Genomic DNA, 27,149 nt, shown 5'->3' on the forward strand with positions numbered 1-27,149 from the left:
CCTTAGAAAAACCTCCTTTACCTCTTTTCACATGCAACGCTGTCGATGTCCATGCTCTGAGAACGAGAGAGGGACTGGGACTGTGTTTCGAGGCTATTGGATGGGGAACTGCTGAGCGAACTGACACCTTCACTGCTCTGACTTCGATGGGGCACCCCTGGAAGACAAAGGTTAATATTAGTTTGACAACAGAAAAATCAATACTCCCCCCCCCCTTTTTTTTTTCTTTACCAAACAATACATACATCTTAGTATTTTGATCATACAGAGGAAGCATTCTCACACTATATGAAAGGGTCTATTAAAAATTCTGTTCATGCACTATGCAACATCTGGCAAATATACTGCAGCATACAAGATGCAACATAAAACACTGCCAATAGAACCCCCTGGTACAAAAAAACTGAGGGATGCCATACTCTATATGTAGAGGAATTTGGTCAAACTAGGTCATTTAGTCTTCCCTCCAAGAGATTACATGACAAACTCATGCGCCCCAATTCTGACCCATCTCACTGCAGTAAAGAAAATGATTAAGACTGATGTAGGAAACACTAGGCTTAATAAGTCTGCAGAGCTCCAAACCTCTCTTGCCATCGGCAAGTGCAAGCCTTACAACACCAAGCTCAATGCCAAATGTTGGACAGAGCAGCGCATAGTTCCAAGGAAGGGAAATCTTCGATAGGTTGTACAGAAGTCACCGCTGAGGTCTGTGACTGGCTGCAGAGGTTACAAAGCACAAATAGGATGTCAGCTAGGAGGACTGTATACAGAAAACTGAACCTATCCCTGCTGAAAAAGGACCAGGGAGAGATAAGTAATGTTTTATTGAGTGTTATGGACCCATATAGCAGCACTATTACATCTTGAAACCCCTCACACACTACTGTGTACATGCTGCTGGTTGTAACTGAATGGTATGGCCGGCACTGACCATGATTCCACGACTCCATTCATTCAATGAATGGTTTTGCAGCCAGGCTTCTGCAATCCTCAAACAGGAAGAAGACCTTTCCTTAGTTTTGCCCCCGGACTGTTGTAATACACGGTCATGTGCATGGGCCAACATAAATTAATTGGTCAGTGTACTATCCGAGTAAAAACCCAGATAGCACACTTAGCTAATAGACAGTCGTGTGCAAGGGGCCTAAAACAAATAAGTCAGAATATCTATTTTTTAATTGCTGCAGCATACCAAGACATATTGGACAACTGTATAATTCCAACTTTGCGGGTCCAGTTTGCCCCTGTGCACAAAGCAAACTCCATAAAGGGATGTTGGGTGGGTCTGTAGATTGTGCGCCAGCCCACTCATTCAACATTAGCCTCTGACCTCACTTTGGATGCTAATAAGCACACTCGAAATCTTGTAGAGCCAACTCTCTATTAACGCCTACAGTGGCGTAGCTGGGGTGGTGGGAGGCATCAACAACACACTTATGTATTTGGACACAGAATTAGGAAAGTGACCAGAGCCTAGCTACAGCTCTGAATGCCTATATGATGTAGCCTGTTATCAATCTAGGTGCACAGTCTGCAGGAGGACGCATGTCATTTATGACAAGTTGTGCCCCTAGTCATGAATTAATCACATCCACCGCAGGCATAGGGAATGTCATGACCGCTGCACTATATGCTAGTCCTGATTATATCTTTCCAATTTCTGCAATACAAACACAAAAGCTTAGTGGAAATTAAAATTACTTATGTCAAGGAAACTTCATAGGTCGTTTAAGGATTCTTCATCTGAAGAACCATAGACGCTTATTCAAGTAGACACAAGTTAATGTGGAATGTCTTGTTTTGCAGTCTAGTTACTACCGCAGTAGTGCAGGTCCATGACCAATAATAAATCAGTAAGACATACACAGAGATGACAACTGCACACAGCAGAAGAACAGAAAGGGAGGGGGTATATGACCACCTCAACTCCATCAGGGGAGGATTTAAAGAAACATGACAAGTAGGGTCTTATTCACTGACAGCAAGTAGAGACCTTCAGATGAATTAAAAAGACAAAAGCTGCACACTAGTTCATGTGGCAAAGCCTAAAGCAGTATTTCTCATCCTTTTCAAACCAAGTACCCCCTTATGAAAAAATACCCTCAACAGACACCATGGGGACATGTGACAGATCCGGTTCCTGATATCAAGTGGGGAAGAAAAACTGGCAAGCATAGTGTGCCAAGAAAATCCAGCACAGACTACCCTCCGACTCCCTGATCTGAAGTCTTTGACATTTACCTCTGCTTGGCGGTCACTCTGCCTCAGTATCTGAACATAGTGGGTGGCAATAGTCTCTCAGGAGACTCAGAACCTGAGCAAATCTGTCACTTCCAGGGTATCTGTTCTCAGCCACAGCACGCACCACTGTGTACATCCTACCAACTGGGATACATGTACCACAGATTGCAAGCCACTGGCCTAAAGGGACCATCTTATTAGAACAATCCCCATTCATGTGCACTTTCATAGTTTGTAATTGTCAAAAAGGTGGTACCTCTGCTCAAGAGCAAAAGCAGCCATACAATATCATTTGGACATTTGGCTGCCTGCAACTATCAAAAACTGAAGGATTGCAGTGGAGTCATCCATATCATACCACAACTCTAAGCTATATTTACATAGAGCTAGCGCCATACAACTCAACTTGCCACAAAGGAATCAATGAATTTGTCAGCCGTAAGCACAGTGATCTGCAGAACACATACAAAGCAGGCTCCTGGATATTAGAGCTGCATTCTCTAAATAGCAGGAGGATTTACAAGAGTTGTATAAAACCAGATTGATGGCCTATTTATAAAGTTAATGCGGCATCTGTGTTGGGAATACATGGCTGGGAGACTAAGCTGCACTGACCGCTCAGTCCACTTGTCACTGCTGGAGACGGTTTCCAGTCTTATAATGCAATGGCATATCAATAGTCTCATATTAGGATAGGCAGGGGTCTGATCTCTGGCACACCAATAGCTCTGCCCAGCAGCACGCCCGGTCACTCTGCTCTGTAGCAAACGGCAGTCAGTCCCATTCACTAGAACTAGTGACAGGAAAGGAATTGTCTGCAGAGCGGTTAGGAACTGTACTTCAGGAACATACAGGTCAAATGAAATCTGGCTTTACCTTAAAAAGGGATGTGAAGTCAAATTTATTTATTTTTTTAAATGTAGATTGTGAGCCCCACATAGAGCTCACAATGTATATTTTCCCCTATCAGTATGACTTTTTTGGAATATGGGATGGAAATCCATGCAAACACTGGGAGAACATACAAACTCCTTGCAGATGGTTTTATGCCCTTGGTGGGATTTGAACACGAGGACTCCAGCGCAGCAAGGCTGCAGTGCTAACCACCAAGCCACCGTGTGGCCCCAAGTCAAAAAAATTTTTTTTAACCAAGTGTATATGTTAAAATATTTAAGATTCCATCCCCTTCCCCCCCTATTTTCTATGTCGCTGCCTGTATTTTAAAAGGTACACTAAACCCTGCAGCTCTGAGCAGTTTAGAAGAAATCTTGCAGATATAGTTTAAGCAGACAACACTTCCTGCCTCTGTACAGTACCATTACTGACTTCAGAGCGACACAAACATGACATCACAGGAAGTTTAGGAGGGGGTGGGGCTTAGCCATATAGCCTACAGTCATTGCTGGTCTGTGAGGAACGCCCCCCTGATAGTTCAAGTCTATGGCATATTCAGTACTTAGCAGTCCCTATTGGAACAGTACCTAGTATATTACTCAGCTTCCCAGAACCCTGAAAGGCAAATCTGGCAATCTCTTACATAATTATATTACTATATTCAATACTCAGCAGTCCCCAATAAAGCGTTACCTGGAATGCTACCCAGCTTTCTCAGGACACCAAAAAGGAGTGACCTAACATGGCACAATTATGTGATATGGAGTGGGATTCCTTTCTGTAAATGTAGTATTCAGTTTCCCTATTACAGCTTTACAGGCTTTGCTACCCAGCTTTCCAAAACCCCTACAAAGGCAAATCTAGCAAGTCATGGCAAAAATTTGGGAGCAAGCAGTGGGATTTACTTAGGTATACTTAGTACTTAGAACACTTATCTAGCCAATCTTTTCTCACAAACCTATACATCCATCTGCTCAGTCCCTTCTGCTCTATAACATGCTGCCTATAGGTCTCTCTGTGTTCTCAGTAAGACAGGTTCCCTTCGGAGAACTGAACAGGCACACCAGCTCATGCAGACTTTCGGCCAGTATCTTATGTACTTAGTTCAAGCATGACCACTAAGCACCATTGTTGTGTCCTCATGCAGAGCAGACACTTTAGCAGAATACATTCAGAAATCAGAGTCTGTTTAAGAAGGAAGGGGAAGGCGAAGGGAAAGGGAGGGGGCAACAAGATCTTGTCTCATAACACTTGAGAAAGGAGATATGTCTCCGAAATGCATTGTGTGCTATGAGCCTTCAATGAAATTCAACATTTCTTCAAGAAGCGCTGGTGTATCCACTCTCCACCGGAGCCGCCGCTGAGGGGTCCTGCAGCTTCATCTACTATTGGTGTGACTGCTATGGTCTTCATAGCAGTCGTGACTTTTCACAACTGAGCCAGGTGTGGGGCCGACCTTAACATTGTGAAGTGTAGACAGTCAGCTTTGTTTTCAAGATTCTCCGCCTGTCCGTTACAGTCCCTCCTAGCACGGTGTATACCATTTACCTGTGTAAATTAGGTACCTCATTTCTCATCACACCTTTGGAATCCGTGTATATCTATACAGTGTCACGCTATGTGCCGCTCAGCTTTGTCTCTATTTCTTCTCTTTTAAAACATTCCTACCTTTTTTTTTTTTTTTTGACAGGAAAAATATCACAGGCTATGGGAACTACAATTTTTCGGCTAGGATGTTGATCCAGAGATTCAGCCCAAGTGCCATATTTGCTGGGGTTTTTTTCCCCCTCTGATGTGGCCTCAGAGTATTCCCTTACATTTTGCTGGATCAACTTGGTAGACTTCTAGGTTGGACACACAACTATATCCAACCGTATCAACACTTCTGCTAAGAGAACAGGGAAACAGGACTCAATGAGAGATGTTATTTGTGAGCGTCTCCTGATATTTGTCACCATATTGTCAAGTAATTTTATTCAGTAAGGCCTCATGCACATGATCAAGCTTTCAAGCAGAGTCTCTCCCATATGGGGGGAGGGGGGGGTGTCTAATACTCCGTTCTATTGCAATGATGGTCCTATCCTTCTCAATTGCATTGGAATCCTTACTGAAGTCAGGGGAAGGTGGATGACACTCCAATGTCATCTGCTATGAAGTCTGTCCCTCCACTGTGTGTATATAGCCTAACTGTACAGCTGTACAGTGGTATTAGTTACGATGTTGTGGTACTGTGATCAGTCTGGCAGTATTATCTGGCCCTTGTTTAATGGTCTTAGTATACTTGGTTTTCCGCATTTAAGAAACATTACATTTTGATTGCTCCTAAAGGCAAATAGGGCAGAATTTCAGTTCCACTCTAGCCCATTTAGTTCCCATTCCCTCAGATATGCTTTTCCATTTGATTTTGTTAAAAAAAAAAATACCACCATTGTTCGCAACTTGCAACCTTTCGTAAGAAATGAATGGGGTTACTGTGCTCAGTCAATGTACCCGTGCCAATTATGTATTAGGATTGTAGTTTTTGTTGTGTGTAGAAAGCCAACAGACATAGTGACAGACAAAAGAATGTGGCAGTGTAGTTACTAGGAACCAGTGTCTATGTGAAGTATTGCAGACACTGGAGTCACCAGTCCCATAATAAAGCCTAACCTATAATGTACAGAGTCACTTAAGTCAGTCATACATAAAAGTTGTCTACCATGTCTGGAATGCCTTCTGACCTGACGTACACTACCAATCACATGAAAAACACATTACACAAGCTGCAATATGACGACCTGCGTAATGTATCTGAACATCTGACTAAACCTGGGCTTTTACTTCCACAGCTGTTTAGCAGAGAGAGGGCCCCAGACCACGAGACCGTATAATACACAGCAGGCCTAGGACAAGATGTTCTGTTTACACGACTCAGAGGAACATCCATTTCTATACTTGGTCCTTCTCTGAGAGCAGAGCACATGACCACGTTTATAAAATGACTTTAGCCTGAAGATCGGTGAGAATGGGAGGCAAATAATGACTATTAGAAAATAATAAAATGTTAATATAAGTATGTAACAACCTTGGGAGACAGGAACAGAAAATAGAAATAGGCAAATACACTTTATAAGCTCTTTAGTTTACTATATTGGACAGTTACAGACTTTGTCAATGCAAGAGTCTAGAGAGCCAACCCCAGTTCTATCCCCTGACCCTGGTCTATAGTCTCTCACGCTGCCAAATTAGTATCCCTGCGCTATGCTGAGGAGGTCCAAAAGACCAAAACAGCGCTGTCCATAGCTGGGAATCTGTTCCTTTTGGAATAGTAAAATTTGAAATCAATAAATACTAATTTGGTAATAAACCCCGCATCATGTCAGTAGGCTTATTAACTGAGTCATGCATGATGTTAAGGGGGCTGTCCCTAGAGGGCAGCATATTGAGGCACTGTTCTAACTACATACTGGAGAATAGATTTGCATATTTTTTACCCAGAATCCCTAGCGGAACAGGAATGACTTGTAAGTTTCCGTACGCCTATGTAGGCACACACTCTCCCTAATGTGTATGATTATCCCCTGCATCTGTTAATAAGCACCGGTCTATTGGTTCCAGTGCAGCTGGAATTCTGTCTCAAGCCTTCCTCATTGCTCAGCAATTAATGCAGTTAGTTTTGGTGCCTGGTGTTAGCCTTTGTACTGTTAGGTGGACAGTGTCAGAAAGGAGCAAGCAAGGGGTCCGATTTTGAAGACGGGAGTTTGGGGGTCACATTCTTTTTTAACCGGTTAAGGACCAGGCCCAGAAGTACATTAAGGACCGGGCCTCTTTTTTCAAAACTGACATTTGTCACTTTAAATGGCAATAACTTTGAGACGCTTTAACTTACACAAGTGATTTTGAAATTGTTTTTTCGTAACACATTATACTTCATGTTAGTGGTAAACACTAATCAATATTTTTGTATTTATTTATAAAAAAAACTAGCAAATTTGATGGAAATTTGGAAAAAATTGCAATTTTCAAAATGTGAAATTCTCTGCTTTTCAGGCAGATAGTCATACCATCCAAATACATGAATAAATATTATCTCCCATATCTCTGCTTTATATCGGCATCATCTTTTGATCGTCTTTTAATTCATTTTGGATGTTACAAGGCTTACAAGTGTAACAGCGATTTTCCAGATTTACAAGAAAATTCCTCAAACTAATTTTTTAGGGAACACTTCAGTTCTGAAAGGAATTATAAAGGCCTATATAACAGAAACCCCTATAAATCACCCCATTTTCAAAACTACACCCCTCAAATTATTCAAAACAGCATTTGGGATGTTTGTTAACCCTTTAAGCATTTCATAAGAATAAAAATAATATGGAGGTCAAATTTAGACATTTCATTTTTTTTCACTAATACATTCATTTAGACCTAAAATTAACACATTCACAAAGGGTTAAAGGAGAAAATGCATCTCACATTTTGTTATGCAATTTCTCCCGTGCACAGAAATACCCCACATGTGGGTGTAAACTGATTTTTGGGCACACGGCAGTGCACGAAAGGGAAGGAGTGACACTGGGTGTTTGAACAGAATATTTTGCTGGAATAATTTTCAGGCACCATGTCACATTTGCAGAGCCCTTAGCGTACCAAAACAATGGAAACCCCCCAAAAGTGACCCCATTTTAGAATCTACACCCCTCACGGAATTCATCAAGGCGTATAGTGAGCATTTAGACCGTACAGTTGTTTCACAGATTTTACTAACATTGGAATGTGTAAAAGAAAAATTACTAAAATGTCACTTTATCCCCAAAGTTTTCATTTTCACAAGGGGTTAAAGGAGTAAAAGCCCCCCAAAGTTTGTTAAACAATTTATCCTGAACACGGCAATACCCCATATGTGGCCATATTCTGCTGTATGGGAACATGGCGGGGCTCAGAATGGAAGGAGCGCTATTTTGCTTTTGGATGGCAGATTTTACTGGAATAATTTTTAGGTGCCATGTCGCATTTGCAGAGCCCCTAGAGAACCAATACAGTGGAAACCCCCTAAAAGTGACCCCATTTTGGAAACTACACCCCCCACAAAACATATCAAAGGGTAGAGTGAGCATTTTGACCCTACAGCTGTTTCACAGATTTTATTAACATTGGGACATGAAAATGAAAATTTACTTTTTTTTCCAACAAACTGTCAATTTAGCCCCAAATTTTTCATTTTCACAAGAGGATAAAGGAAAAAAAGCTCCCTAAAGTTCGTTACACAATTTCTCCTGAACACAGAAATGCCCCATATGTGGTCATAATCTACTGTATGGGAACATGGCGGGGCTCAGAATGGAAAGAGCGCTATTTGGCTTTTGAAGGGCAGATTTTGCTGGAATATTTTTCAGGTGCCATGTCGCATTTGCAGAGCCCCTAGTGTACCAATAAAGTGGAAACCCCCTAAAAGTGACCCCATTTTGGAAACTACACCCCTCATAGAATTTATCTAGGGGTTTGGTGAGCATTTTGGCCACACAGCTGATTCACAGATTTTATTAACAATGGGACGTAAAAATGAAAAATTACTTTTTTTTTTCCAATTAATCGTCCATTTAGCGCCATATTTTTAATTTTGCAAGTAGCTGAAGAATTAAAAGCCTCCCAGAGTTTGTTACACAATTTCTTCTTAACACGGCAATACCCCATATGTGGCCATAATCTGCTGTATGGGTATACGGTGGGGCTCAGAATGGAAAGAGCGCTATTTGGCTTTTAGAAAGCAGATGTGGCTGGAATAGTTCTCAGGTGTCATGTCGCATTAGCTGAGCCCCTAAAGTATCAATACAATGGAAACCCCCCATTGTGACCCCATTTTAGAAACTACACAGGTGACAGTAAACTGGAATTCACCAAGAAGTGACCCCATTTTGTAGGGACAATTTTAGGGCCTCTGCAAATGTGACGTGGTGTCCAAAAACAAAGAATATAAATCTGCACTCCAAAAGCACATATCACTCCTTCACATCTGCGCCCTGCTGGGTACCCAAATAGCGGTGTATGCCCACATGTATGACACTGGTGTACCCCGGATAACGGACTTAATGCCATATGTGGGTATAAATGGCTGTTTGGGCACAGCCGGGCACAGAAGGGAAGGAGCGCTATTTTGGTTTTTGGAGCACAGTTTGGTTTTAGGACACCATGCCACTTTTGCAAAGCCCCTGAATTGCCAATAAAGTGGAATCCGCAGACATGTCACCCCATTTTGGACACTAGCCCACTCATGGGATTTATCAAGTGGTGTAGCGAGCATTTTTCACCCTTGAGTGTTGCATTTATTTAGTTTCCAGAAATGAAATCACAGCTGATAATGAGGAGTTAAAAATGAAAAATTTCCAGAGATTCGCCATTTTAGTGCCCGATATGTTGTGCCCAACTTATGTCAGCAGAGACACTCCAAAAACTGGTAAGCGGGTATCCCGGGCACAACAGCTTTTAGAGCGTTCATCTCTGATACAAGGCGGGCACAACATATTACGCACTGAAATGACGTATTCCTGGAAAAATTGTCATTTTCACCTCTCACAATCAGCTTCGTATTCATTTATGGATAATAAGTTATAGCAACACTTGGGGGTTAAAAATGCTCTCTGTACCCCTGGAGAAATCCTTCAGGGGTGTAGTTTCCAAAATAAGGTCACATATCAGGGGATTCCACTTTACTGGCGTTTCAGATCTACAAAAGTGTCATGGCATCCAAAAACCAAACCGTCTGTGCTCCAAAAACCCAATAACCCTTCTTCCCTTTTGCGTCCAGCTGTGCCCCAATATCAGTTTATACCCACATATGACATTACGTCCGATATAACGGGTACACCAGTGTCATACATGTGTCATAAACTGCAGTTTGGGCGCACAGCAGGGCGCAGAAGCGAAGGAGCGCGATGCGGCTTTTGGAGTACAGATTTTGATGTTTGGTATCTGGACGCCATGTCATGTTTGTAGAGCCTGTAAGGTACCAGAAAAGTGGATTCCCCAAAGGAGTGACCCCATTTTGAAAACTGCACCCCTCAAAGAATTTATCAGGGGGTGTAGTGAGTATTAGTATCCCAGACGTGACTGCACAGCGGATGGCGAAGAGGGAATATATAAGCTGTGCGGAGAACATTGCAGACACCAAATTCCCTACTATGTCCCAGTAGCTCCTATGATTGGGGGAGTCACTCTGGGGGTCACTTTGGGGGTCACTTCTGGTGTTTTTTCGCTCATAAGCTGTAAATCTGGGGTGTCCCCTGATATTCGCTCGCACAGCTTATATATTCCCTACCTGCCGCAGCCAGTTGTGTTCTAATAATTTGGCGATTTTTGGGGGGGTTTTGCCTTGACATTGCTAGATGCTATATTTTCTTTATTTTTCTGCTGACATGGCCATAAGGGCTTGTTGTTTGCAGGATGAGATGCATTTTGTAATGACACCATCTTTGGGTGCCTACAACTTACTGATTACATTTTATTAACTCTTTCTTGCTGGATTTAATAAAAAAAAAAAAAAAAAAAAAAAAAAATCAATCCTGCATTGAGTTTTACATTTTAAATTTTTCGCCATGCAGCGTACAGCATAAGTAACATGTGTCCTTTATTCTGGGGGTCGGTACGGTTACGGCGATACCTCATTTATGTTATTTTTTTATGCGATACTAAGTCTGCAGAACAAAAAAACATATGGGGACATAAATCAATGTTTTTTGCATCGCCATCTTCTGAGAGACGTAACATTTTTATTTTTCGGTTGACAGTGTTGGTTGAGGGCTTATTTTTTGCGGGAAAATGTGCGCTTTTTATTGGCACTGTTGTGGGGCGAATATGACTTTTTGATCACTTTTTATAGCATATTTTGTAGGATGAGATGGCAAAAAATCATTATTTCCGGCGAGTTTTTTTCGTTTTTTTCTTCCGACGTTCACCGTGTACATTAAATATTATTTCAGTTTTATTGTACAGGTTGTTACGGACGCGGCGATACCAAATATGCATTGATTTTTTTAATTTTTAGTGCTTTTTTTTATATAATTCATTTTGTATAGAAAAAAGGGATTTTTGGACTTTAGAACTTTATTACTTTTTTCATACACTTTATTTTATTTTTTTTAACTTTTTTTTTTACTTTTTCATGTGTCCCTTTAGGACACTTGAATCAGTTGATGCTTTGATGAAAGCATCAGCTGATTCAGCACAATAGCAGACAGGACACGAGCAGCACATGAACCTGCTCGTGTCCTGTAAGCTGCAGAGGAAGTGAGACACATCGCTCACTTCCTCCACCGCCTGGCAGGATCACCAGGTATGTGGGGGCTCCGGTAGTCTGGGGTCACTGGCCAGACCCCAGACTACCTTGTACTGACATCGGCACCCCCCGATCTCGCCGCGGGGGGTGCCGATCGGGTTAACCTGTCGGCGGATCCCTTTCGATCGCGCCGTGATGTTTGACGGCGCGATCGAAAGGGTTAACACGTCCAGTCGGACTCAGTTCCGACTGGACGTTATGGAGGAAGGGGTTAGGTGTTAGTAACACCTAACCCCTGTCCCCCCCGCACCCCTCCCCCCGCCAGAAAGGTACCTAAAGGCCGGACGTATTTCGGCAATAGTCCGGTCTTTAGGTACCAGCACATGAGGCCGTAAATTTACGTACGGCGGTCCTCATGTGGTTAATTGGCCGCTACCTACTGCATTACAATAATTTTGTATCCAGGCTAAATAAGTCCAATCAGGGTACTAGATCCTTTCTTCAAATGTACATTGTTGCCAAATAAATCTTACAATATTAGAGTGAAGAAATAAGTGTAAGATTCATTTCAATCCAATCACTCCTTCTTGGGGCATTTTTTTTCTCTTCTTCAATGAGAATTTCTAGAAGAATGAGCGCATTATATGCTCAATAAAGTGAAACGAGCTTCAATAACATGCCACCTTTTTGCTGACTTGCAGAGAAAACTGCATGCTATGATATAAAATGTGATTGGGCCTACAGAATTCCATAACCAGAGCAATGATCTACAACATTCCAGGTTATGATAGGTTTATACTAGTGTAACCATTACAGCACTCTGGTCTGCGCTCAGAGACTTTAATATGATCTTTTGACATGCATTTGCTGCATATTGAAATATTCTATACGACAGGACTGCCCCTATAACATAACTCTGACAGAGAAAGTCATATTTGCCAATTTACCAAACAAATATTATACATTTTGTAGTAGCTGTGCCTGATATTGCAGCTCGATTCAATCTATTTAAATGGGACTGAGCGACAGAAAGGTCATGTATCCGAGGGACACAACATTACAGTCATGAAGATGCAGCAGCAAGAGAAGGATTAAGTTCCAGCCCTTCGGTGAGTAGGACCCATAATTGATCTTATATTTATGACCTAGCCAAAGGATAGGTCAAATATTAAATTCATAGAAAACCCCTTTAGGCTAAAGCCCCACAGGACATCCCAAAGCAATAAACCGCTGCGGGAAAAACCATGGCAGGAACGCATTGCAGTTCTTCCCGCAGCGCTTTAAACAGAAAGTTCACAGAGTTTTCCTTGGCAGACTATTACAATCACTATGAGGAAACCACCAGCGTTTCCGTAGATATAATTGACATGCTGTGATTTCCAAAACCGCGCCAGTTTTGGAAGTCAAGGCATGTTCGCACTGCGATTTTTACCGCGAAGTGGGCATGGGATTGGCTAGAATCACATCCAGTTTGCCCTTACTATAAAATGTCATGATTTTTCCTGCGTTTCCGACCCGTGAGGCCCCAGCTTTAAGGTGCCTCACAAAACTGATTGTTCATCAAATTCATCTATGGCTATTTTGTTACAGAGGTAGTGTAATTTTTCACCGAATGTTCAAACAGAAAACCAAATTCACAGACATGCAACTTGCTAAAGGTTCAATCTCTTATGTGGGACACATACATCGGTCAGTATAACAGTTGTTACAAGCAGTTTACACTTTTGCATATTCCATTACAAGTACCTGATGCTCCTATGGGTGAGGTAGCTGGGGTTATACCCTGAACATTTAGGCCAAGTTGTTGGGACGCACTGGGGGCTGGTCCTGCTACTGGTGGTCCAGGTGGGGTCTCTCTTTGAGGAGAAGTGAGTGGAGTTGTGGGCTGCGAAGACGGCCCTCCCCCAAGCCGAGCCAGGCGCCTACGTCTAATCTGCAAAAATGAAAAGAAATAAGAAGTTAGTAGCAATACACCGGAAGTATGTGCTGTAGAGATTATAGACATCTGACCCAATTTTTCCAATACATGCCGCATCAGATTATTGTAGAAAAGTATATATGCACTAGAAATATTAACTAAATTTCACAAGTTTCAGCTCTTTAGGTTATTTGTAGTATCGAGTACATTTATAAAAACAAATATTCCACGTTATCTCTGTCTATTCTCAAAGATAGATACGTCCTATCTTGTGCTCAGTACAGGACATGTGAACCAGAGATGCAAGGCGGTATACTGGAGAACCCATGATATTCTATGTCTCTGTACAACCACACGTAATGGAGGGATTCTCCCCTACAGACAATGGGGAGATAGGGGGCATATGACACCTTGCACAAATTACGATTCTATATAACTCCATCAGAAATAAATCTCTGCATTACCACCGATATCATAAAAAAATGTATAAACCCCTGCAGGCTGCTACAGTATGACACTACTCAGAGGTTTACTGAGCAGTGATATCCTCATGACTGGAGTCAATACAGCACCTCATTTTTGCATCAATCCTGGATTTTCATGGCTATCAGGAGTGCATTCAACTCAAAATCATCTCCAAATTCCACCTTAAAGACTGAGGCCCCACTAGGCAGAAACACTGCGTTTTTGGGCTGCAGAAAAGCTGTGTTTTTCAATTATAGTTGCGGAAACGCTGAGTTTTTCCCTCCATAGATTTCTATGAAGAGTGTGAAAACCGCAGCATGAGAAATATGTTGCGGAAACTCCGCAGAAATGCCACGGAAAAGCATCAAAATCTGCAGACAAAAACTCACTGTTTTGCTTGGTTGAGGCAAAAGGCTAAGGCCCCACGGGCCGCCGGCGTTTCCGTAGATATAATTGACATGCTGCAATTTTCAAAACTGCAACGGTTTTGGAAATCGCAGTGTCCGCGCTGCGATTTTTTCCCGCAAAGCAGGCATGGGATTCACATGAATCCCATGTACTTTGCAAATACTGTATAACGCCACAATTTTTCCCGCAGCGTTTCCGGCCTGTGGATCCCCGGCCTAAATAGCAATGGACCATAATTCCTTAGGATTTTCAACATAGTCTTTCAATTACCTTTATTGCACATGAGATTTTCCATCACATTTTTGCTCGAGTTTCTCAACAGAAAACTCATGAATTTCCGCAGCACAAAACTGAAAAACAAGATGAAAAACGCATGTACACGTTTTTTTTCACGCGATAGAAAACGCAGCGTTTTCTCTGCGGTTTTTTTACACTGCATTTTTTTTGCTGCTTTTCCGCCCAGTGGGGCCTTAGCCTAAATCTGCTTCCTATTTATTTCAATAGGAGGCAGATGCAGATTTTTTTTTTTCCTCCTGTAGCTAACAGAGGAAAGTAAGCCTCATGCTCAATCTTCAGGCGGATTCCGTCTGATAACTCCCATTGAAGTGAATGGGAGGCAGAATTTTTATTTTTTTTTAAATGTAGATTGTGAGACCCACATAGAGCTCACAATGTACATTTTTTCCCCTATCAGTATGTTTTTTTTGGAATAAGGGATGGAAATCCATGCAAACACGGGGAGAACAAACTCCTTGCAGAAGGGGTTTTTATGCCCTTAGCGGGATTTGAACACCAGGACTCCAGCTCTGTAAGGCTGCAGTGCTAACCACTGAGCCACCGTGTGGCCCTTGAGGCAGAAAAATTCTGCCAAGATGGTGCAAACTTTGCTAATTAATAGAGAGAATTTGGTTAAACAGAAAAATTCAGCTTCTTGTAGACATCCCCTCACTTCACAGTCTTATTCTCCATACTTTGTGCACAGACAATGGCTGGGGCATTTTACACAGCACTAGTGAAACACTGAACTTTGACACAAAGAAATCAAAGTCTTTAATGGCGTCAAGGCCTACAAACAAAGCTCTGTTACTGTGTGCACACTGGAGGCGGGGGTCTCAAACGACCTGAAAAACCACTAGTGTGAACAGAATACAGAATGATTAGATAAACAAATGGAAATTTGTTCAACCCATAAAAACACTTTTTATTAAAGCTATCAAGTTTTTCTTGATTTGTAGTAGTAAATGTCTACATTACTTCCTATGAAAGTAAATATACTACATACTATACATGTCTGTGTGACAATGCCACGATACCTAAGCCGTGCGGTTCACTGTATGTGAACATTACTGAGAGTTGGTACAGAAGATCTGCAGGGATCCCAGGTGTTGGACCCCCACAGATCTAATACTGCTGGCCTATCCTAAGGTTAGAAACCAGATCATTTATAGTTCTGCATTATAAAACTGTAGGTACCATTGAATGAGAAACCTTATATAACAATAGCAGCACACTGCAGTGCAGAGTTTTGCTTCTATATTTGCACAATAAATGCTTAGTAATGAGAAAAGGAATTTCACTAAAATACACCGGGATACCAAGTGATTAATGGATTCTGGAATGGCTGAAGCCTACAGAAAGAAGCTAATGGTGTTATTTGCTATACTCACTACCAGAGGCATATCCGCTCTGCATTGCACAAACCTTGGATCCGAGATGGCTTTAGAGTCCTGCAGAAAGCATGTGACGGAGAATACGGAGAATCACAGGATGCATGTCACAGCTAAAGATGAGCGGCATTCAGGGAGCTACTATGCGACTTATACATAGAGTGCAAATAACAAGGTGGCAGAAAGAGTTTCTCCTTACGTCACCTTTATAGAAGAGATATTGTTAGAAGCTTTTCCCAACCTTTTAACCATACCCAACTATAAATATAAGTATGTTCACACACAGCAGATGTGTTGCAGAATTATTTGCCACTTAATCTGCTTCATACACCAAATGTGATTGTTCCTGCAGCACCTCCAGTCCTATCTTCATGAACGGAAAAGCAGAAGATATTTCTTGATAAAACCTGGGAGGGAGCCAAACCAATCTAGAAGTCAGCGGGCCAAAGCACCCAAAAAATTCCTACCGTCTTATTAGCGTCCTACTGACTTGATGCAATCACAAATTTACTATGTTATGACCTAGTTATTAGTGTGGCTGTCCCTAGCTTCCTGTGGTGATATCCATGCTGACTTTTCTCAGAAGAGGGTCAGTTAAGACAATTCCTTTATGTAAAGTTTATTTTGTCCATTTTTGCTTTTAAACTTACAAGCACACTGGCCAAGATTTACTATTGTGGTTACACTGGAGCAAACATGGTGCATCTCTTTGGCTCAAGATGGTGCATTTGGCAATCTACCATATCGTCCAATTGAAATCGGTGAATGTAAGTTCTGCAAACACAGCTTTTTTTGGACCCCATTATAGTCAATGAAGTGCGTTGGGATCAGTATTTAACAGCTATTTTAGCAGCCAGCCTGTCTGTTGTTCTGGTCTTCCGAGGCTGGTGTGAACCTTTTGCACTTTCTAACCATTAGTAAATCTAGGCCAGGGTTTCATCCACGTTGACGGAAATTTGGCAGAGTTGTCCTGTGTTGGCGTACCCTTATAGTCTTAGGCCAATGAACCAAACAACCACAATCACAGGCAGTAATTTTCCTTTGCATAGAAGCCCTAACTATTTCTTCTGATGTTGAGACCTCCCACCTGGTCATTCAGACTACACAGACAAAGCACTGATGCTTGTCCATTCGCCTTCCTCTGCGGCTCCTAAGCTAAAGAAAGGCAATTACATTTGTGCTTATTCTTCATTTTACCAGCACTTTATGAACCTTTACTGTAAATCCCACATCTCGGTACCTGTGTGTAGATGACAAACAAGACTGAAAAGTAGGTCATGTTTTTAGTTTATACGTTATCAGCGACACTCATACTTTATCTGCTGGTCCTGGAATTACACGAATTACCAGCACCAGTCCATTCACCTGAGTGACTCAGTTTACTAGGTACAGACTCAGTCGACAATACAATAGTCCTGCCGAGTGACATACATAAGAATGGAAAAACACACTGCACCAAGTAGCTCTCAGAAAAACAAGAATAGTCCAAGTTTCCAAAACAACTAAAGTAGCAATCTGTTTGGCTGCAATATGCACAGTCAGGGTTTCCTGCTTATGTAGAAGTTCCTCGTATATTCAGGCTGCTAGCTGCCATATTTTTATGTGGACTGGATGAGACGGGATTAAACTAAGACACTTACTGTCAATGGGAGAAGCAAACCCCAGCAGCAATGGAGTCTAAATCTCTCCATTTCCCTCACAGCAAATCAATGTACAGAGCAGTGACTTATGGTAATTGATCCTTGGATGGATGTAGACAACCAAGATATTGGTCTGCCTATACCTACTAAGAGATAAATTCCCTCACCTTAGTGATATCAGCCGTAGCTCACCACACATACATGAAGGCTTTATATCAGGGGGAAGAATCAAAGAACATGAAATTTGTATAGGTATGTCACTTCAAATGCTAAACCATCAAAAACAATCAAAATGAAGTGGACTTAAAACACAATATATAGATTTATCTAAAAACCAAATATAGTATCAATATGTTGCACACGTGTGCTACATTAACCAGTCATCTTTATATCAGGGGGACTGTACTGGAGGACTGCGATCTGAATCCAAACTGGAGACGGCTAATGTATAGACCCAACCAACCAGCCACTAAGGATGTACTGTAGACGCCTGGTGTCCAATGCATAGGGCTGGATGATTAGGATCCAAATTAAAATAAACTATTAATTGAACATTTTACCTCAATTATGATAGTTTTTACATGCCACTGGATTTTTGTTTTGGTTATTCACATATAAGCAATCCTTACCGGATATTGTAGTTATTGACATGTCCCATAGCAAATGGCAGTGAGTCAGCATGGTATGAATGCAAAATATTAGATATAATTGATGTGAGTAAGTATTACAATGTATTGCTCAGCCCTACCAATCCATCTAGGAGAGTGTGTGTGGAATCATCAATAAATATATATATTTTCTTTTATATATAATCTTGATTGAAGTCAGTAAAACGTCCACAAGACAACATCTTACTATTCATGTTTAGGTCAGACCTTCACTAAAACTAGTTGTACACCTCTGCTTTACATGGGAAAAGGGCCAATACACCAGGACTGAGAGGTACAATGGATTCCCTTCATGAACTGCAGTAAATACCACATTTCTCCAGGAAAAGGTGGACAATACAGCGACATCTGTGCAGTGGCAGAAGGAGCGACTATGGTTATTTGTAAGATGCTATTAACTCAACGGTGCTGTACATATTTTTTGTTTATACAAGTAAATACTTTTCGCCAAAACAACAAATATATACACAGCTAAAGTAAGAGAGGGGAACCTTCTTGAGAGAGCTTTATACTCTATAAGTTCAGCAGTACATAGACATAGGCCTCCATGATGCCTTCCTATAGCACCGTATTCATTTGAACATATCCTTCTTACTAGCACTAGAGCACTCACATTCTCAAAATAGTTGAGTGTTCCTGCACTTCAGGTACAGGTACATACACTTCCGATGAAGGACAGCAGCTCATTTGTTGGCTGACTGCATGTTTTATGCTGCATAAAAGATGCTCAATTGTTGGCAGTATAAATCCTTATAGATAATGAATCGTCCCGCTAATGTTTGTTCAATCACTTAAGGTAGTGACACGCAATGTACCTTAGATAATACAATTACTGAATCCCGTTCGTGGCCACTGAGGTTTCACTTCTATACAAGTAAAGGGCAGTTACTAGATCATCAAATCCGGCGGACACAGGATGATGGATGCAGGGGTTCCAGCCTGTATCCGACACCTTGGTTACGTGATCAGAGACAATGTTCTGACCCCCGGGTCGCTTCTTCCCCAATCTCAAAGGTAACTCTGCTATGGATCATAGTTGACTAGATTAAATCATATGAAATTAATCGGAGTTTCATTTACACAGAAATAAAATATCAGCGGCTGGAGACAGGCTGCGGCTATAGCCACATCTCAGGTACGTAATGGAAGCACCCTTGTGCAGACATGTGAATAAGGCCTATCACGATGGGTGGGTCTGCATTTTTCACATATGCCATATCTACCCATTCATTTCAACATGTGGATTTAGATCTCCATGTCTTATTTTTAGACCACACATCCACAAACTACAGAAGCATATATTTCATGGACTTGGAGACATGTGAAATATAGAAACAAAATTAAAAAAAAAAAAAAAAAAAATTTTTAAAGTGATCTGCATTTCACAGTTGTGAAAAGCAGGGTGGGCTGCCAGCGTGAATAGCACAGATCTGGTGAATGAGGCCCTACAGTCCTGATAATGACTCCATGTAACTATACAAGTGCCACCAACTACTGTTTTCTTGATCGCCGCTGGTTAAACACAAATGCTCGATTTGTTTAACAGCCCAAGTAGGACTATGGATGATGAAGCATGATCTACTACAGTAGGATGCCGACTATTATAGAAGCTGAAAGGAAAAAAAACTAAAAAAAAAAACGCAAAATAACGCAGGTATGTGGACAGTGGCTAGTGATTTTGTTCTATTGGTAAAAGCTCTGACTAGTGATGATTCTGGGCCACAGTATATTTGTGTTCTGCTGATCCTATGTTACAAAGCCTGCATTGTAGATCATAGCTGCATTCAGTCTGTAACATTTTAGTTTTGTTCCTATAACACAGTGGGGCAGAGCAGACGGCCACACAACATTTTCTTAGTCAAAGGCTAAAATATCTCCCTACCGAAAAGAGGGTATATGTTAAATTTCACCCTGACATGTAATGTTGTGGGTCAGGAGGTCACCGTATAGATTGGATTGTCAGCACATCCTTGTCAATTATCTAGTATGTACGAGCAGCTTCTGCCTTTCCAACATCAGATAACCGTGCAGCACATGATGGAAAGGCAACAGGAGAGATTTATCATTCCTCTACACCACTATTGTGGCATAAAAAAAAAAAAATAAAAAAAAAATTGCAAACCAGTTGTGCAAAATCTTTGCACCTATGGTGATTTTTTTCACTTTGCATTGTCATGGCAAGGGCTACCGGCCCTACCACATTTATTATCATTTCTGCAAGTTTTCTGGCATAAGTGAAGAACGAAACCTCCGCCAGCTCCGAGATATATTTCAGCCTAGGCACACGGACCAATAGAGAATTCGCTTAATTTATGATTACCTGGTCATAAATTAAGCCCACCAACACAGGGGTTAGCAAAATTAGTGTCACATACACTGACTCAGCATGTCCCAGAGTGACAATCACAAAACAAGCATTGAATGGAGGAAGTAGTGTGAATGCAGCCATTGGCCATAACTTGCACCAGTAAGACACACTGCAGAGGTTCGACTCTCCGGATAATAGGTAAACCATTACAAAGATAAGACGTCAGATACTAGAATGACCATCTGCAAAAGGAAATGGCTAAAATGAAAAAAAAAAAAAATTGTATTATCTGCACAACTTGGTAACTCCAAAATGCTAAAACTGGAGAGGGTCCTTCATTTGTTGTAAGAGAAGACCTAGATCTGTACCATCACCAGAGGCGCCCGTTACTGAAATCAGAAAGTCTAACGATGCCACGTGTCATCTTGGGGCGTTTTCCAACCATGACTGAACCCATTTAATGGTACAAGTTACTCCAGCTTAAGTAGTGGCCATAGAAATATTATAGTTTATATATACACATATTCATCTGAAATTTATCTTCCGACCTAAAGAGATTTATCCACAATGAAGAATCCAAGGCTGCTTTCTTTTAGAAAGAGCTCCAGTTCCTCTTCTCAGGAAGTGACATCACCTCCTTTGGTCACAAACTAAACACAGGTGAGCTGCAGCATGGCCATGTGACCAAAGGAGGTGACGTCACTTCCTGCAAAGAAGCACTGGAGTTCCAACACCTCCACCAATGCAAACGCTTAGAATCGGTTACAGTAATGGGTGCGGCTCCACTGATCCCAATACAACTGGAATTTTTTTTCTCTAGCCTCCACCAATCCCAAGTAAGGCTAGATTCACAAGTAGAAATCCTCCACGGATTTGGGAGCGGATTCCTCTCTGATTCTGCCTCCCATTGCTTTCAATGGGAGGCAGAAATTGTAGCAGGCCGCACTCGTCTTGATCTTTCCACAGATTTTGGGAGCCCATTCATCTGGGCCTAATCCTACGGCCAAATACAGCAGTGACAAATGTAAAGGAGTTTTCATTTGCTTCTTATTCTGCCTTGTGAATGTCTTTTCCACATCGTGGGGAGAGGTAGACAAACAGGACCAATGCCGAATTTACCAGCCTGAACTTCATAATTGTAATCGATATAGGAAAGTCATTTTGCTGGGACTACTAGGGGGCTACTAGCAACATAGAGAACTATGATTATAGGACATGAAGTTCAGGCCGGTAAATCCGGCAAACACACGGGACAAATTTCATGTGAATGTATACAGCCTGAGGCTCTACATTGTGGAAAAGCAGATTTAGCCAGGAGGCCCCTGGCAGACCCCTAGGCCGGGACGACCCCTATAGTTACCATAATAAAACCTCATAATACATTACTAATATAGGGGGAGTGATTGATATTATAAACGACAGAAATCTGTATAAAAACCCATATATGAACTAACAAAACATAGGAAATGTAGATAGTAAGACCTGATCCATAGACAGAGGCCTTGATATAACATGTCCCATGCAGGTCCTATATGATACCCCTTAATATTACATTGTTATATTATATACTAGTTCTGGGGCTGCCCCTCTCACCTCGTCAGCGCTCAGCTCCTCCATGATTTTTCTTTTAATGGTGGCAGAAGCCTGGGGTCCGTGTGAGGGGCAGGAGGAGGGGGAGGAAGAGCCGGGGGCCTCCGGCTTCAGGGCTGCATTGTCTAAGGTAGACTCCGGAGAGAAGAATGGTAGATGAAGAGAAGAAAGCAGCTCTCTGCGCCGCCACACACGCCGCTGCTTCCGCTAAGGCGACGTAAAGTAAAGCGAGAGGAGAACTAAAGACACCGAGAAGAGAGGCCTGTACACCGGGAGCAGACACTGCCTCACACAGGATTATTCATCAAAACAACCGGGCGGCCATCTTGCGAGAGTGCTCATGTGACATCAGGAGGGCCCACCCACAGAATAAAAGAACTGACCAATCAGCGAGCCAGAGAGGCGGGAATTGTACAGCAGGGGGTGTGGCTAATGTGAGGCAGCAGATAGGGCAGAGAAAGGGGGGCCGCCTGGCAACAGGGGAAGAGTCTGGTGTCTATGGCAACCAGGCCTAGTTCTTCCTGTACAGGGCCTAAATACAGTTGGAGGGAGTTGCAGCCATTTTCTGGCAGAAGCTCAGAGTAGATGGAATCAGTACACTAGTAATGTTAGTATATGTACTAGTGAAGGCGGGCAGGCTTCGGGCCCTGTACAAGTCTTTCTGAGACTCCATACAAAAAATAGTTGTGGCGTAGTCCATTGGACATTGTATGAGGATAGAAAACAAACTTTGCTATGTGAGAGTTTCTCTGTACACTGAGGCTGGACAGATCCATACTAAGTAGCCATACACAGACTGGCTGGCAGGGGAGCAGGTAAATCCCCCCATGAGCCCCTGACCCAGGAGGGCTGGTGAACCCCTAGATCCCAAACCCTTGCAAGATTGATGCATGGTACAGTAAACTCACAGCACTACATGCATGCCGAGGTTAGGGATGCTAGTGGTAACATCACAATAAATACAATGCAGTCATAGTTTGTGCAGTAATACTCACAGGAGACGTCTTCCCACATTTCCCGTCTCTTCCCTTTGGACCACCATGACCACTTCTTCCAGCTGTGACTTGACTCTGTAAAGTTTGCAACACAGACATCTTTGACTCCTCACTTCTCCACGTACCCAACCCCTATATAATATATATCTCCCACCCCCCGAGGCCATCGCCTCACCTCGCTTCATTAGAGGTGAGGTGTGTTGATGGGTTACTATTATGAGTTGTCCTTGTATCGGATTAGTAGCATTCAACAGACCTAGAATGTATATAGCTGCTCATCTAGATAATCGGTAGACTCTACTAACTTGTCCCAAGTTTGCATAACCATGGGATACAAGAATATCGTGCTGATAACTCTGTTGTTTGTACCCATTGAAACCCCATGAGGTCGTCCATTTTTCCTAAGGTGATTGCTGCACATTTGTACAAAGTATGACGGGGTATCAGCTCATGTTCCACATGTTCATGGGTAAATTATCAAGCCGGCTGGTGTTAGTCTAGCGAGAGTACAAATCCCCTCTCCCCCTGGGGGTAGCCACTTGTATGCTTGATGACCACTAGATATACGTACTTGGGCAATATGCATGCTTTCCAGAGCTGAACTAAGCAATAGAGGTAGCTAAAGAGTTGCTGTATGGGGGAGGTTTGCATCACCCATCTTTATTTCTTTTTGATGATCGATGTTCTGTATCAGGGCCGGCGTCAGCGCACGGCATAGTCGGGCAAGTGCCGGGGCCCACAGAGCCTCTGGGGGCCCCCTGGCACTTGCCCGCCCCAGCACTTGCCAGTCCCGATTTCCGTCGGACGCCGATGAGCTGAATACATAGGCGATTAAAGCAGGAGCTGTGAGCTCAGCTCCTGCTTTAAAGTTGCGGCCCGGCTTGCGTGTGTAGGCGCGATGATGTCATCACATCGCGCCTACACACGCAAGCCGGGCCGCAGCTTTAAAGCAGGAGCTGAGCTCACAGCTCCTACTTTAATCGCCTATGTGAATGGAGTGAGAGAGCGGAGAGAGGAGCGTCAGGGGAGCGATGGAAGGTGAGTGTAAGTGTTTGTTTTGTATTAAATATTAAGGTGGAACATAATGAAGGGGGCCCATGAAACTGGGGGGCAAATGAAGGGGAGGGGGGGAACGGCATCACACTGGAGAAGATGAAGGGGGTGGGGAGAGAACGGCATGAAACTGGGGACAGAGATGGAGAGGGCCCAATGAAACTGGGGGGGGGGGCAAATGAAGGGGAGGGGGGGAACGGCATGACACTGGCGCAGATGGGGGGGTGTAACAGCATGACACTGGGGCAGAGACGGGGGACATGAAACTGGACAGATGAAGGGGAAGAACGTGATGAAATTGGGGACAGAGATGGAGGGGGGGACACGAAACTGGGGGCAGAGGAAGGGTGTATATGAAACTGGGGGAGAGATGGAGGGGGGCATATAATTTACGGGTGACTGTAGGAGGATTATACTGTGTGGGAGCACATGATAAATGAATGAGAATGGGTGGAGTCAACATAAGTGGGTAGAGCCAAATTTGCCGCGGCGCGCAGAGCCTCTACTACTACTACTCTTTAAAAGTTGGGAGGTATGGCATTGGTGACGCCACACTCCTGCGTGACGTCACTCGCTTCATCTGCGACGCACAGTGTCTTGACTCCCCCACTTCCTTTACAAGGGGGCCCACTGAGGCTCTGTCGCCCAAGGGCCCATAAAAACCTGGAGCCAGCCCTGTTCTGTATCACATACACATGACTATTGTTATAACTAGTCCCCATTCTGTTGAAGAGTTGTGCTCTGGATAACCCTTTATTCCCTCTATGAACCATCTGTCACTATCTTTCAAGGGACATGAATCGTTTCTTAAAAATGAACTCCACTTTACCTGATCTTACAATAGAGGTGTTTGGCTGACTAAAGCTAATATTAAGCTGGGATTGGTACCAGCATGAAATGGGACTTTGGATTTACAGTATGTTCAAATTTTCCTTTTATCAGGTTCCAATGAAACCACTTGCTTGGTCTCCCTGTCAGGTTTAGCTGTAGCCATGGGAGGGTCACCCAACCTGTGATGGGAATTGGAACAAAGTGGTTATTACTGATGTTAAGTCACTGGACTCCAAGAAACATTATGAAAACAGGAGTCATAAAAAAAAAAATACTCATCTAAGTCAAGAGGAAGTTTTTGCAGAACCAGGGCTGTGAATACAGATCTAACAGTCCCTGGATTTTTCCTCTTCATCTATGTTATCAGTTAACACCTGATGGTGTTTAAAGGGATTCTACCATTAAAACACTTTTTTTTCTGGTTGACACGTAGGAATAGCCTTAAGAAAGGCCATTCTTCTCCTACCTTTAGATGTCTTCTCTGTGCAGCCGTTCCGTAGAAATCCTGTTTTTTGTCGGTATGCAAATGAGTCAGCTCTGCCTGAGGTCTACAAGTTTGACCACCTGCGCTAGAAGAAGACGCGTGAAGAGGACGTTCCTGAAGAAGATGGAGACGTCACTGGAGAGTTCGACACCCCCCAGTGCTGTTTGAGCAAACTCATTTGAGAAAATGGCTGCTTACACAGTATTGTAAGCAGCCATTTTCTCGTGGCCTGTGGGCATGCGCAGTCTGCTCTGCCCGAGGCCTAGAAGTCTGAAACCTGCGCCGGAAGAAGAGGATGAAGAGGGTGTTGCTGACGAAGATGGAGGTGGCGCTGGAGAGAGTTCTCTCACAGCATTGGGGACGCCCCCAGTGCTGTTTGAGCGCTGGGGTCCGCCCCTAGTGCTGCAAGAGAACTAATTTGCATACCGTCAAATAACAGGATTTCAGGCAAACAGCGGTGCGGAGAACACAACAAAAGGTAGGAGAAGAATAGCCTTTCTTAAGGCTATTCTGACGTGTTACTCAGAAAAAAAAGCGTTTGTATGATAGGATCCCTTTAATATTTCAATGGGACATAACACCTCAGGAGCTGCTTATCCTTCCAAATCTTTCCAGAAGAAGAATCTTTGGAAAAGGTTTTGTTTGCCAGGCTTCATACACATTAGACTTTTAAATGATCCTATTAAAGTTGCAGTGAACCCCAAAACTCCACGATAGAAAGGAATAGCATTGCCACTGGCTAGCAGTACACTGTAAATGATCTTAGAGTAATGTGTTACACTGAAGAACATGTTACACAGTCTATATACAGTAAGATCATAATAGTGCTAAATAACAAACATGGCTCTGATTATTTCTTACAGGCAACATATGGTCTGTACCCCAGGGACTTCTGCCACCACCCCCACCTCTTTTAGCTATCTCCATAAAGGAGCAAAATCCAAGCTGTGATTTTTCAGTCTGAGCACTGACATTTGTGGTTGTCGACAAGAACTGGCAGACTCCTATCACTATAATTTAGGCTTATGTTATATTGGGTTGCAAAACAACAGAAAACTCCAGCAAATTATGGCCCAGAATTACAATACTATGGAGGAATGGCTTTGCTTTCTCTCATCTGGAGTGGAAGTGTCAGTGATACGGACTAATAAACCTTATTAGTAATTCATCTGAATGTAGTTGACACATTCAGACCTGTATAAGTTATCAAAGTGTCACCCGGGGGGTAGTGGGACTTATATTGCTCTGATCTCTTACTCCTATTAAAAACATTGGGAAGCAGAATCAGGGTGCAATCTGACGATCATTTTAGGTGGAATCTACCTCAAAATCAGCAGCAGATTCTGTAATGTGAACGGACCCTCAAATGCCCCCTATTGAAATGCTGGGCCCACACTGACCTGGAGAACTGTGTTGTTTTGAATGGATGGTCAGGACTGTGTGCCACTGCTTCAGTAACGTAAATGGGAACCGCCAGATATAGCTGAGAGCTGTATGTTGGCTATCTCCAGCAGTTCCCATTGAAAAAGGGTTTTCCAGACAAATGATGTTGATGATCTATCCTTAGTTTCGGATTTTCAGGTGTCTGACGCCCAGCACCATCAAGGCCCAGCTGTTCTCACACTGCTATATGGAGAACAGTAGCAGATACAGTAGTTCTGTTGAGTTATACAACAGTACTTATACAAGTGAACCAGCGCTGAGCTGCACAGGGCTATCTGTTTCCAGCTCTG

General features: G+C 42.7%; 1 protein-coding gene across 2 annotated transcripts in view; it reads right to left on the bottom strand.

Annotated features, from left to right (window-relative positions):
* The window catches only part of UBE4B (ubiquitination factor E4B), a 49,267-nt gene extending 26,865 nt beyond the window's left edge, over positions 1-22,402 (bottom strand). For both annotated transcript variants that reach the window (XM_075280015.1, XM_075280014.1), the window contains exons 1-3: positions 22,057-22,402; positions 13,136-13,322; positions 22-157 (exon numbers count right to left, since the gene is read on the bottom strand). In XM_075280015.1, the coding sequence (XP_075136116.1) occupies positions 22-157; positions 13,136-13,322; positions 22,057-22,080 (347 nt within the window). In that variant the 5' untranslated portion in view covers positions 22,081-22,402. The remainder of the gene's footprint in view (positions 1-21; positions 158-13,135; positions 13,323-22,056) is intronic.
* Positions 22,403-27,149: the final 4,747 nt, after the last annotated feature.

Source organism: Leptodactylus fuscus, chromosome 6 (genome assembly GCF_031893055.1).
Source record: "Leptodactylus fuscus isolate aLepFus1 chromosome 6, aLepFus1.hap2, whole genome shotgun sequence".
Taxonomy (NCBI): Eukaryota; Metazoa; Chordata; class Amphibia; order Anura; family Leptodactylidae; genus Leptodactylus; species Leptodactylus fuscus.